Raw genomic sequence first — 12,468 nt, 5'->3', positions numbered from 1 at the left:
GTCAGATAAATTATTTAATCCCGCCAGATAATTTACAAGGCGGGTTGATGCCTGCATGCCATTAGTTAATATCACTTACCTGAATCCACTATACATCTGTGTTTTTCTCTTTGCAGACAATTTCAGAATTGGAAGATCAGTTGTCAAGTCTACGCGATGAGCTCCAGGGGGCCATCACCCAGCATAAGCAGCAGCTTGCAGAGCTGGCATTGCTTCGGGAGGAGGAAAAGCAGAGGGCTCTCCTGGACAAGAAGGCGGCCCTGGACCGACTCCGCACTGAGATGGAACACAGCCGCAGTGACCTCGAGAGGAGCCACCTGCAGGCGAAGGACGCCGCTCAGGAAAAGGTGAGTGAAGGTTTGGTAAAAGACGACATGTGGTCAGTTTCCAATAGAATACTGTTAAAAAAAAAAGCCCATTACGTAGTTATATCCATCAGGTTCAGTTTTTATATACTTGCAGTGCACAAGGAGGCAGGTGTCACCCTGTAACTAAAGTCTAAAAGGTGTTTTCTTATCTTGTTTTTGCAATATTTTGTTCAAGCTTTTTGAAAATATTTGTTTTTTTACCTCCTTTCACAAAGTTGTTTTGTCTTCCACTGTTTGCCTCCTCAGATTGATATTTGTCAGAGAACATGTGAAGAATGTCATCTTTATATATATCAGTGTTTACAGTGAAAATAGATCCTGTTTGTATATGTGAGTGGGACTAGTTATATAAAGCTTTTATCCAAAGGCTTTTACAATTCCCCTGCAATTCACATACACACACACACACTCCCACGCCGATGGCAGCAAGCTAACCATGCACAACACTGATCTGATCATCAGAAGCAATGGGTGTTAAATGTCTTGTTAAAAGACACTTAGACATGTGGACAGGAGGATCAAACCACCACCTGCAATTAGTGGACGACCCACTCTACCTACTGAGCCACAGCCTTTCCCAGGGGAGGAAGGCTTGCCTGGGTTTACCACCGTAGCAGAGATCTGCTACTATGTCATGCCACCACAGAGAAGTTAATGTTCTCAGAAGCACCGACAGATGGCTCAGTGTTATTGAGGTATTTCGTGCTGAACACCAATTAAAACGCTGCATGTTACTATTACATATTCTTTCTAGATCCTTAAACAGAGAGTTGAATGAGATAATCTACACTACATGTACTTTTGTAGAAGTACTTATGTAGAAATTCAGTCATTTTGACCGTCTTAGCATCATGGGATGTATTATTTTTGAAATGTGTACTACTGAAGGATTGAACTTAAGGGTCGGTCATAGAGGAGAACCCACAGCGTTTCACTAGAGGCTTTATCCAGCTTTGCTTTTTGCTATCTTGGTGAACCAGGAAGTGCTTCAATTAAAACTTCTGAAGTTCCCTCTTTTTTCTTTCTTTCTCTCTTTCTGTGTCATATTTGCTCTCCTCGCCGCGACGGAAACTGGCCCCACAGCTGGGAAATCACCCATAATCTTGTGCTGGTCTAGCAGGAAGCTGACCTAAGGTGGTGTTGATCAGAACCTAATCCCTCGGCAGGGCCCATCAAAGAGAGCATTTTTCATTAGACACCATCCCACGCCAGCTGCGCAGCATTAGCCCCGGAATGCAGGGACCTCCAAAGCACCCAGGCAGCCATTTTGGCTCCATATGGCGCACAGAACTAGGGGTACTGAGGGGAGAGAGATCCAAGGAAAGGAGTGCCCTTTTGACAGGGTACTCTTAATTTGAAGAAATTACGCTATTTCCAACCGGTCCCTTTTGGACGTGAAGGCAGTTTTGAAGCTAAAAGTTATTTTATCTTTTTGTCACACTTTAATTCCTTTCTCTTCTCTCCTTTCTATATGGTGAAAATGACCTGCAGTTGTCAGGGAATCTGGAGTGGATTCAAAGCAGTGAGAATGAATGTTGAACTTAGACCGATAACGATATCAGCAATGTGCTAGTTTTGCTTTTTCATGAAAGAGATTAATGATTTCTCCATCCTTTTTTTGTCAGCTGAAAGTGCAAGCTTCTAAAAAAACTCACCAAAGGTTGAACATCTTACTTTCTCAATTTTTTCTACTGTCAAATCTGACTCCAAGTTTGACTTCGGAGTGGGCAGTGAAAAGTTTCACGACTTCATTGCTCTTTTTTTTTTTTTGGCTCACATGGGATTGAAGTCAGCCAGGCCTCAGATCCATATTGACTTGTTCACCCTGTTTTGTAAGCTGAAAATTTCTCATTCTTTTGATGCAGACAGAAATGCTGTCCTCTGCAGTCCACTGTGCTCTCAGAAGCAGAGCTGGGCAGGCCAGCTTTTCCCTTTTTTTTTTTTTTTTTGAACACATCGCCCAGATCCTGGAAAAAAGGCCAGAGAAATCCATTAAATCCATGAATGGATTCTCATCAAAGACGCAAGCATTTAAGGGAAAGACAGAGAGGGATACTGAGAGATGGGGGATGTTTTAGGAGTAGACAGTTGGAGCTGTTGGAATAAAATAATGAGAAACAGAATATCAGAGAAGATAACATCAGATGTTAAGATAGTTCTATACATTTGAGCTTCACCAAACAGAAAGAAAGGGGGAAGGAAAAGTGATGGAGGTAGGCTGAGAAGGTGTGGGGGGGATTTTGTGTGTGTCAGTGTGTGTGGGTGTGTGCTGGTGCACGTGTGTGTGTTTTCATGGGTGAGAATGAATGTGCACAGACCTCCCAATCTCTGTGCTCCACTGAGGGGCCTGTGAAGCTGCCTCTGTGCCTGATAAAAATGCCTCATCTCTGGGCCACAGTTAGCATGAATCCTGCCTCTCACCCACACCACCTCCTTATCTAACTTTTTTATTCCCCTCCAAAACCCCCACCTTCCATCTGTTTTTCCCCACGTCCTCCCCTCTGCCTTCAAGTTGTGGCAAAGCCTAGAACATCAGGGCTTCCTATAAAGAGTCGGCCTTACCAGAAATCAGGGCTAGGCTTTGAGGGAAGTGTGGGAACACCACACATGCATGTGCACACTGCACACACACTTCTGTATGCTGAGCAGCATATTAAACACAAGTTAAAAATTAAAAGTTTGGTTAGTAAAGAAAAGGCCTTTGTGTTGAACCTCTTCACCTCCCACTGCTTGTCAATACTAGAGATGGGAGATCGTGTGCAACAAAAGATCAGGAGGCTTGAATAACGTCTGGAACCTTGAATTCATATTTACTCTTTGTCTGAAGAGCGCGGCTCTTTGAACTGCAGAGAGAGAGATTAGATCTGCAAATTTGTCTGTCTGTGTTGACCTGTGTGTTTGTCTATGACTGTGTTTGTCCATGAGTGTGCACGTGTGTGTGTGAGAGAGTGAGTGCATACTTAGGTGTACTTGGTATAACTGCGTATACTACATCCAATGTAGTAAACGTCCCCATGACTGTGCTTAAAAAATGTATTAAAAAAAATAATTAATTAAAATGTGATGATTCCCTAGGCCACTGCATGTGTGCGTGTGTGCATGTGTTTATACCTCTATTTTTGTGAGGACCAGTTTGACATTTTGACCTTGTGGAGTACGGACATTTTGCCCTATCGTCACTTTCTGACACATCCTTTAAGAGGCTGTTTGAAGGTGAAGCATTGGTTTTAGGGTCATGGTTTGGGTTAGATTTAGGTCATGGTAAGGGCTGGAGTTGGGGCATGTTGTTGTGAAGATTAAGGTCAGGGGCAAGAAAATGCATTATGTCAATGAGTGTCCTCACTAAGATCGAAATACAGTACATGTTTGTGCATGTGCGTGCGTGTGTGTCCGCGCGCACCTACTTTCACCTCAGATCAAAGGGACAGGGCATTTCATCAAACTCTAACCAAGTGTGACAAAACCACCTGGAGGCAAACATCAGCCAATGAGAAATCATCTTTTTGGCATGCAGTAGCCAATCGGTGCTCCCTGTGTCACAGCACCACCAGTGTCCCCCTAGCCATGCACCACGTGATTACCGAGACATGAGAGCCACGACAGCTCTCACTCACATACAAATACACACACACACACACACACACACACACACACAAGCTGGGCACTAGACAGCTCAGGTTTGAAGGCCTCTGTTTTGCACTCAGTCTCTTCTTCTTCTTTTTTGCTTCGAGGATATAGTGTAAGCTCATCCAATAACTTTGAGGTTTTCCCAATAAAAGTTAGTTTGGCTCAGACAGTGTATGAGATTTGTCCCCTGGCTGGAACTGGAGTTTTCTTTTGAGTGTGTCGACTTGTTATTTTGACCTTTCAGATATCGACGACTGCTGTAAGGTATACTGTAGGTGCTAATTTCTTTGGCACCAATCAGCTTCTTTAAAACCCTTTCCAGACACGAAAATTGGGGGTCCGGACGTTTTCTAGAGTTTAAAGCAAGCAGCAGATTTTTTGGGTCATATCTGGATCTCTGGAACATTTAGGGGAGGGGTGGCACCTGGGTACCAAATGTAAAAGGCATGACATGAAGTATAAATTCCACTGCAGAGGTCACATGTTTTTGTTAACTACACCAGTGTTGGCCCTTCTCGACAACAGCTCTTGAATTTTGTTGTCTTTCCAAGTTGACGTTTTTGTTGGCATCTTCTAGGTGTACGGCAACTCTTTTTCATCCTGACATATTTGTTTCAATTTTGCGTCTGTTGAGTGTTAGAAACATCATCAACTCACTCGCTGACATTTATATGCTGCATTCTCACATGGGCAGGAAGGTTTCCACAAAATGTCCGGAGCAACTGACACATCACCTTGTGTTCTCATTTACATCAGGAATGTGTCCAGAGTTTAGTCCACGTCCAACAGCAGATCAAAACAAACAATAACCAATAAATATGATCAAAAGTGACTCGGTAAGATTAACTTGTGGGGATTATTTAGATTATGAGCATCGCTGCCCTATATAGATCTAAATCTACAATCCAGATATTTTCCTAACATCTTGATTCAGTTGACAGGATTTGCAATTCATTCATGTCTCAAATGATCATTTCTGAGCAGATTTTATCTCCCGACACACATTGATTTTGTCTGAGAAGTAAATAAAACACTCCTTTTTAAGCGACCATCGCAAGTTGCTAAAAACTGAAAAACTTGTTTGTGCTCAGGGATACAGCTGGGGTAGACGACTGCAGCTGCTTTTTGGTACATCAGACTTCAAAACCTCATTTAAGTTGTTTGGCACAAGAAAATCATGTGTATATAACTTTTGTTTGTTGTGCTATGAACAGAGTTGACGAGACCGTCTTTTTATGTGGCTGGAGATGCATCTACACAATTTCCCATGTGTGGACACGTGTCTCTGACCGTGCTCAAACGTGGTTTGACTGATTGGATCTTAATGTGTCTTCAGTGTGTTCTTGCTGCATTCACATTCATATTTCGGGCTGTGCACTTGTGAACGGACCACCCAAAGCGTTTTTAGTTCAAAAAACATGCACAGCAGATTTTCAAAATTTCCACAGAAGTTACAACTCCCCACAACACTGCACCACACTTGTTTGCATCTTCCTTCTTCAGAAAGCGGTTTGGGTTTGTTTATCAGTTTTATTGAGACAAGAAGAATATCCTCAAGGTCATGAGATCAATTATTGAAATGAAGAGGATATTTTTCATCTTCCTGAAGCTATAGAGAAATCTTTCTATGAGCAGAGAGATTTATTTAAGAAAATGACATCCATATCAGTCCATACACACCAGCTTTGATCCCAAATACTTTCACACAGTGAGGGTACTGTTCTATCTCTTTGCCAGAAGATGGTGGTACAAGGTTGTTGTCATTGTTGTTGTCATAGCCACGTTTTGTTCTTCTCCCTTGCCCCCTGTCACTGCTGACTTATTAGTTTGGTCCTCTGCCATTTGGAGATACACCAAATCACATTATTCAGTCGGTCATGGATTAGACGAGGAGGAGAGAAACACAAGCTGAGGGATGATCAAAGAGGGCTCACATTCACCTCACTGACAGACTAACTGGGAGACAAAGAGATGGGGGAGAGGGAGCGGAGAATCAGATTTAAGAGGAGAAAGGGTGTAAAGTTTAGGATATTCAGTGCGGGGGCATTCAGATTATTGGAGCTCTGTGTCGGAATTTGTTTGCTGCAAGTGTGTTTACATCATAGCGGATGCACGATCACACATTAAAGCATTTTAATGCACTAGAGACTGTGTTCTTGTGTGAACACATGTTGTGTGTTTGTGCGAGTGTACGCATGCCCAGACCTATGTGAGCTCCTCGTTTCCTCAGTGCACCATCGGGCCCAGAGGCAGAGAAAGAGAGGGAGGGAGAGAGAGGGAGAGAGAGAGAGAGTGAGTGAGTCACCCAGCACATGAAAGAGTCAAAGTAAAGGATCTGCCGTCCCAAAAAAACATCACACAGCTCCCTTGCTCACTTTTTGAAGTCATCCAAGAGGAGGGAGGGAAGCGACACACTTTCTCAATCGCATTAAAACATGGCATCAGGCAGCTCCCATCTTGTTGCACGCTATAGATTACACTTTGGTTTGAAGTTGAGTTTTTAAGTGGGACACCATGATATTGGGCTCTGTTTTTTGGGGGTTAAGTTCCTGATCTGAACATCAGGCAGACTTGTTGATCAAAAGAAGGATGGAGGCATAAATAGACAGGAAGAGAGATCTACCAGCCAGAAAACTAGAAATACAGATTTGTTTTTTGTCATGGGTCAATCAAAGTTCAACGACCAATTGGAAAAAGTAAAATTGTTGAAATCTTAGTCAAACTTGGGACCTTTTCTGTACATGGAGAGTGAGACTGCTACATCTGTCCACCTGCGTATGTTAAAGCAATCTGTGATTCTACAAGAAACTCCTTCCATTAAGCATTCAAGGCTTTTTTTTTTCTAGACCTTATGATGTGTGTTAAATGTTAAGCCCACTCAAACTGATGGTAATGGATGTAATTGGGGTTCTGATACCAAGGACTGGCTGGTTGAGTGTGTAATCACTGAACATTTGGTATGGTGTGTGTGTATGTGTATTTGATGTATGTTTATCTGTGTATGCCTGTCTGTGTGTGCCCATGATGCATTATTTCTGTACTGTGTGTGATGCAGCACTGACACTGAGCAGCAGGGATGAAGAGAATCACTACTGACAGCCAGCGATGGCAAACTGTGAAATGGAAATAAAGCCTCTTGTCATTACAGCACAAACTCTCTCTCTTGCACACACGGATACACAGGCAAGCACAGCAAGACAGCAATGATTACAGACAAACTAGCAAATAACATCTCCCAGCTCTCCCTCGTTGGCAGATTGAACTCAAATTGTTATGAGAGACATGCGTTGGTGAACAGAGAATCATTTTGAATGCTTACAAATACTGCTGCCACTAAAACTGAAGGCTTTGGTGGAGCAATGGGGAAAAGCTCCTCTTTGAAATCGGTTTTGTGCTTTGTTTTGGAGAAATGAACCCTGCGAATCGGCTCCATGGAGTGCAATACACAGCAAGTTGTGTGCAGGGTGAAACTACCAAACACTATTAAAGGAATGTGCTGTGAGAATAATTTTCACCCTAAAGATGTAATATGTAGAAATTCTTGATTAAATTGTCTAAAAACAACTAGACCAATGTTATATATTTGTTGTGTACTTACATTATCCAAATTGTTTCCACAAATTCAGACTCAGAGAAATGCCCAATTTTATTCAATGTAACAGGGTGTTTCATTTTTATCGTCTTATATTTTAATTTTATCCTCTTTACTCGTGGCTTTGCCCGTCTCTGCTATAACTTTGCGGCAAATGACGTATGAGGAACTGCTAGCCAGCTAGCCAGTTAGCCAGTCGGCTGTCTGTATTGGTCACTTGTATCGACTACTTGTTTCATAACGTGAATAAAACTTTTATACTTTACCTCATCCGTAAGCATGAGTCTTGTCAGGTAGATTTTCATTGGCAATGGAGGTGAGGATAAAAACTCCCATGATCCCACGCTGCTTCTCGACGTTACTTAGAAGTTACATATTATAGGTTTAAAACCCTTATTACCCTTTGTCCATTCACCTGTCACATTGTGTTTTGTCTATGTCCTGTCCGAGTATTGAGTGTGATTTGATGTCTTATTTTTTAATTCAGCTTTAGGGCGATGCTGAAAACCATGATTGCTTTTTATGTAATGTGAGATGATTGGAAACATATCGGAGAAAAAGCCATATGGAGACAATATTTTGTCCATGGCTGGAAAAATGCTTTTTTAATAATACCGCTGGAATGAGAAACAACACAAACTTTCTCACTGACACAATCTCACTTCCAAATAGCTATAGATAAAACTATTGATGTGTGTTTGGCCCTCATGTATCCTGTTTGTCGATCATCTCTGTTGAGGTGTGACTTGTGTGCATATCTTTAAGCCTGTTTGTGTGTTTGGTTGTGTGTGCGGGTGAGGGCGAGGGCGAGTGGGGAAGTTGTCACCCTTCATTCTGCCACTCCCGTCATTCCTTTTTTTAAGAGTGTGTGTGTTTGGCCTGATTCCCACTGTAGATTATTAATTAAGTTCTGGTAAGCGGTGCATGCCTTGCCTTCAGATTCACTTCCACTCTCTTTAACACACATACACATGCAAACCCTGTTCACATGCACAAACACATACACACACACTTCAAAGCAGCCGCACTCCACACTGCTAGGATTAAGAGGCGATTGAAGAGCCTGATACAGCCTCAAAGTGCCTTCAGCACGAAAATGCCTTTGGCAGGGCACAGGTAGTCTCTTTGAAAGTGCTCACACACACATACACACACTCACACTGACACACACTTATGGCTGGGCTTTTAATTTATCTCAGATTTCTCCCTTTGTATTTGTCACAGCCTTGTTTGGCTGTTTTCCTTCCATGTACCCTCCATATCTTCATCAATATCCAGCCATTTTAATGTGTTTTTAGATGGTTGAGCTCTATAATGTATGATGTTGTAAAATGCTTCCTGCCAAATTCCCCTGAGTGACTGTCGGTAAAAGGAATAGGCTAGTAGCAAGCTCTTTATGTTTTTATGAAACATCTGAGCATGCCTGCATGTCAATATGGCCATATGTTTCCAGGAATACACTCACATGTGAACTCAGTCATATACAGTAGATAGTCACATACACCTCATTACCCCACATTCAGTCGCAGAGAGGATGCTGATTTTTCACTTTCATTTTTACTACAGAGCCACATTGCTTTTATGTTGAAATATAAATTACAAAGATAACATCAAATCAAAAGAATGGTGCCTCTAATAGTGCCATGCTGTTTTTTGGTGTTTTCTCTAAGAAAATTAGCCTGCTGACAAATCCAGGCAGTGCAGGTTTAGCTCACTATACTAAACACTAACTGTCCCAGTGTCACTTGAGCTAAGCTCTTGCCAAGATTGAGCAGTCCTGCAGCATTAAAGGGAACAAATGTGTCAGCTGTAAAGAAGAAACATCGAAGGGCTTCATTTGCGCTCCTCTCCCACACACAGTTCTTTCTCTTGCCTTTTCTACACCCTTCTTTGTCTCTCCCTCTCTCATCAGCTGCTATAGGGCCCCTAGGGACGCGCGGGCCGCCACTCAGAGCGTCCTGGCGCAGGAAGACAGGCCTGTATCCTTGGTGATGGCTCTGTGTTTCTGTGGTGACAGGTGTGTCCGCTCAGAGCGGACGGCGGTGTTTGTCAGGAAGTGTTTGAATGGGGGTGCAGAGTCCAAACGAAGTTCAGGTGTTGATGGCTACGAGGGGTGTATTCAATGAAACCGTGTTTGTTAGGGAGTTGTCGGTATGTCAGTGGCTGTCAGGACAAGATAGATGTGTGCGTGCGTGTGTGTGTGTGTGTCTTTGTACGTGGGTGTACAGGCTGCATGGATCTGTCTGTATGTGTGTTTTATGTATAAATCAGGTTTCATGCATATTGATATAGTTTTTCAAAAAATCTCTGCATTGATTGTGTCAAATCTTTATAGTTATTTGTTTGTGGACAGAAATTTACTAGAATGAAAAAGGAAGCGTTAAACTTTATTGCTTATCATATCACACATTTTCCGAGCTTCTAAAGCTGCATCCAGAGGGTCCGTGTTTGGCTCCAGACATTTTCCCGAACTTTTTCTGCCAGCCCTAACACGCAACAGATGAAAAATGTAGAATAAAAATATGTGCTGTACACATGGAAGACAGACGAAGATTTCAAATTGGAAAAAAAGCAACGAGATTCAAGAGCTTTTGGGACGGCACCAGTATCAATGTGCTGTAAACAAAACCAATGTGCTTTCCACAGTAGAATTTAAACGTTATGTCCTGCCTCCTGGATGCTCTACCCAGGCACCACCCCTTGCCCAAATGTCTTCCTGTCGTGGAGTCTCTACAATAGTTTTTGGACCTTGTGTAGCCATAGACATCACCATCAAATTCCAGCACTTCACACCTAATTATCTCACTCCACCATTCAGCCTCTCATTGAAACTCTGGCATTACTACACAGTCGGCTGAAAGGAGACAGATCTTGTATGAGAAACTCGCGGTCTTTGCTTCCAGCTGGCTACTTTCCCATAGAGAAACAACACAAAACAAAGAGATGAGCGGTCCCCAATAAACGCTTAACAACAATCTCCACTCACTTCCATTCTGTCTTCACTGTGTTGTCTCCCAGCATCTCCCGATCACCTCTTTTTTTCTCCCTTTAGCTAATTGGCAGCAAAGTTTTAATTCCCCCCTGCCCCCCTTCTTGTTAAGTGATGAATTGTTGGCAGGGCATCAGACAGTAGGGTGGTGCCCACTGTGCACCATGCCTGTCGCGGCCTGCTGGCACACATGAGCCTTGGGACTGGCGATATGCCAAGGGGCCACAGGCCTGCGCCACACGGACCCTGCCAAGAGGCAGAGGTCATTGTGAGTGTGTGCGTGGGTGCACGTGCCTGTGTGTGCAAGCAGGCATGGGTAGATTGGGAAGGTGATGTGTCTGTGCACTTCCTAACAGAAGATTCAATTTCACAACTCGCCCTCTTTGTGTGTGTCTATCCGTCTGTCTGCATATCTGTTTCTCACACCTTCCTCTCCCTTCTTGTTGCAGACCAACAGCAGGTTGAAGCAGATTGAGAAGGAGTACAGTCAGAGGCTCACCAAGTCTGCCCAGGTAATCAATTTTCTCTTCTACCTTTTTTCCCCCCTCTTTCATTTTATATTCTACCTTTCCCACGGAACAGTTTGAAAATGTGGACAAATGTACTGATGGGAAATGTGAGGAAGCACACATGAAAACACACACACACGCAGGTTACCCTGCCTTTTACCCTGAAGCAGATATGCACCAACTCACATTTGCACAACAACGTGGACACACACTCCCCATATCTGGCATGAGGTTTTTTACGATTTTCCCTTTTTTGCTCTTAAAGCTGCACTAATCCATATTTTCATATTAACAATTAATCAAATACCTGTGTGATATGAAAAATATCGCCAATAGTCAGCAAATATTAACCTTACATTCATAAGTTGAAACACAACTGAAAATTCCTGCTGATGTTTCCTAGTGTCCTTAATCAGTTAATAGCCCCCAAGTGACCAAAAATCTATTGCTGCTACTTTAGAATCCACACATTGCTTGCTCTACCTTGCACTGTAATAGCGAGCTGTTAGAATTCTGAGTGCTGATGATGCATCCACATTGAGGCTTCTGCATTTAGTTGTTCCATCTGTTCCAACATCAATATCTCCAATAATGGAAGTGATTTATCATCGACTGTATAATTTTGTACATCGAATCACTTTAGACTAGATCAGTGTGTCGTATATCAACCGTCCATGTCGTGCATTCATTAATATCAGTGATAATGGGAAGTGTGCACTGGGAAAAGCTTTGCTAGCAACTAGGAGAAGAATTAGTCTAAAGGACAATTTGCTTTACTATCAGCAATACTTGAATCTCCAGAAGCTCGCCTCTCTGTGTGATCGCTGTAGCTGTTTGGATCAGTGATGATTGGAGCTACTGATCCAGCACAATTAGCCTCTGCAACATCCTGAAGACGAAGTGTAAATCAACCTCAAAAGAAACCTAATTATATTTCTCACACTTGCAAACATTTGTTTGTTTTCTCCACCCCTTCATTCTCTATCAACTGCCTCTACAACTTTTTGCCTGGCCACACTTTCCAAACCTTTCTGTTTGAGGGCCATATGTTTAACATTATTTCTTCACTCCAACCAGGAATATAACTTCCAACCAGGAGACACACTCTGTCTCAAAAGTTCAGGTGGCTCTAACCTCGGCGGTTTAAAGGATCCAAAACACCCGGAGTAGTGTTTACAATATAAAAGAAAAGAGTCGTCTTCTAGCAGATTAAAATATCACAATCATTTGGCCCTAATTGCACCTCGTTACCCAAAGAGGGGGCTTTGTTGTTTTTCTTTCTTTCTTCTCTTTAAATCCCCCCATTTTGAGTTGGCTGGCAGAGGCGCAGAGTTGAAAGCGGGGTTGACGCGCAGATGTTGTGAGAAAACGGTAGCTTATTAG

The 12,468-nt window shown here is 42.7% G+C and overlaps 1 protein-coding gene across 4 annotated transcripts in view; it reads left to right on the top strand.

Moving 5' to 3' along the window:
• The window catches only part of cep112 (centrosomal protein 112), a 107,072-nt gene that overhangs the window by 57,582 nt on the left and 37,022 nt on the right, over window positions 1-12,468 (top strand). For all 4 annotated transcript variants that reach the window (XR_004698594.1, XM_035180961.1, XM_035180959.1 and 1 more), the window contains exons 21-22: window positions 117-347; window positions 11,026-11,088. Coding sequence is in view for 3 of the 4 variants with exons in the window: in XM_035180961.1 (XP_035036852.1) it covers window positions 117-347; window positions 11,026-11,088 (294 nt within the window). In the remaining variant the exon portion in view is untranslated. The remainder of the gene's footprint in view (window positions 1-116; window positions 348-11,025; window positions 11,089-12,468) is intronic.

This window comes from Hippoglossus stenolepis, chromosome 16, assembly GCF_022539355.2.
Source record: "Hippoglossus stenolepis isolate QCI-W04-F060 chromosome 16, HSTE1.2, whole genome shotgun sequence".
NCBI classification, from domain to species: Eukaryota; Metazoa; Chordata; class Actinopteri; order Pleuronectiformes; family Pleuronectidae; genus Hippoglossus; species Hippoglossus stenolepis.
The sequence above is the reverse complement of the archived record's forward strand: the minus strand, read 5'-3'. Positions and strand labels throughout refer to the sequence as shown.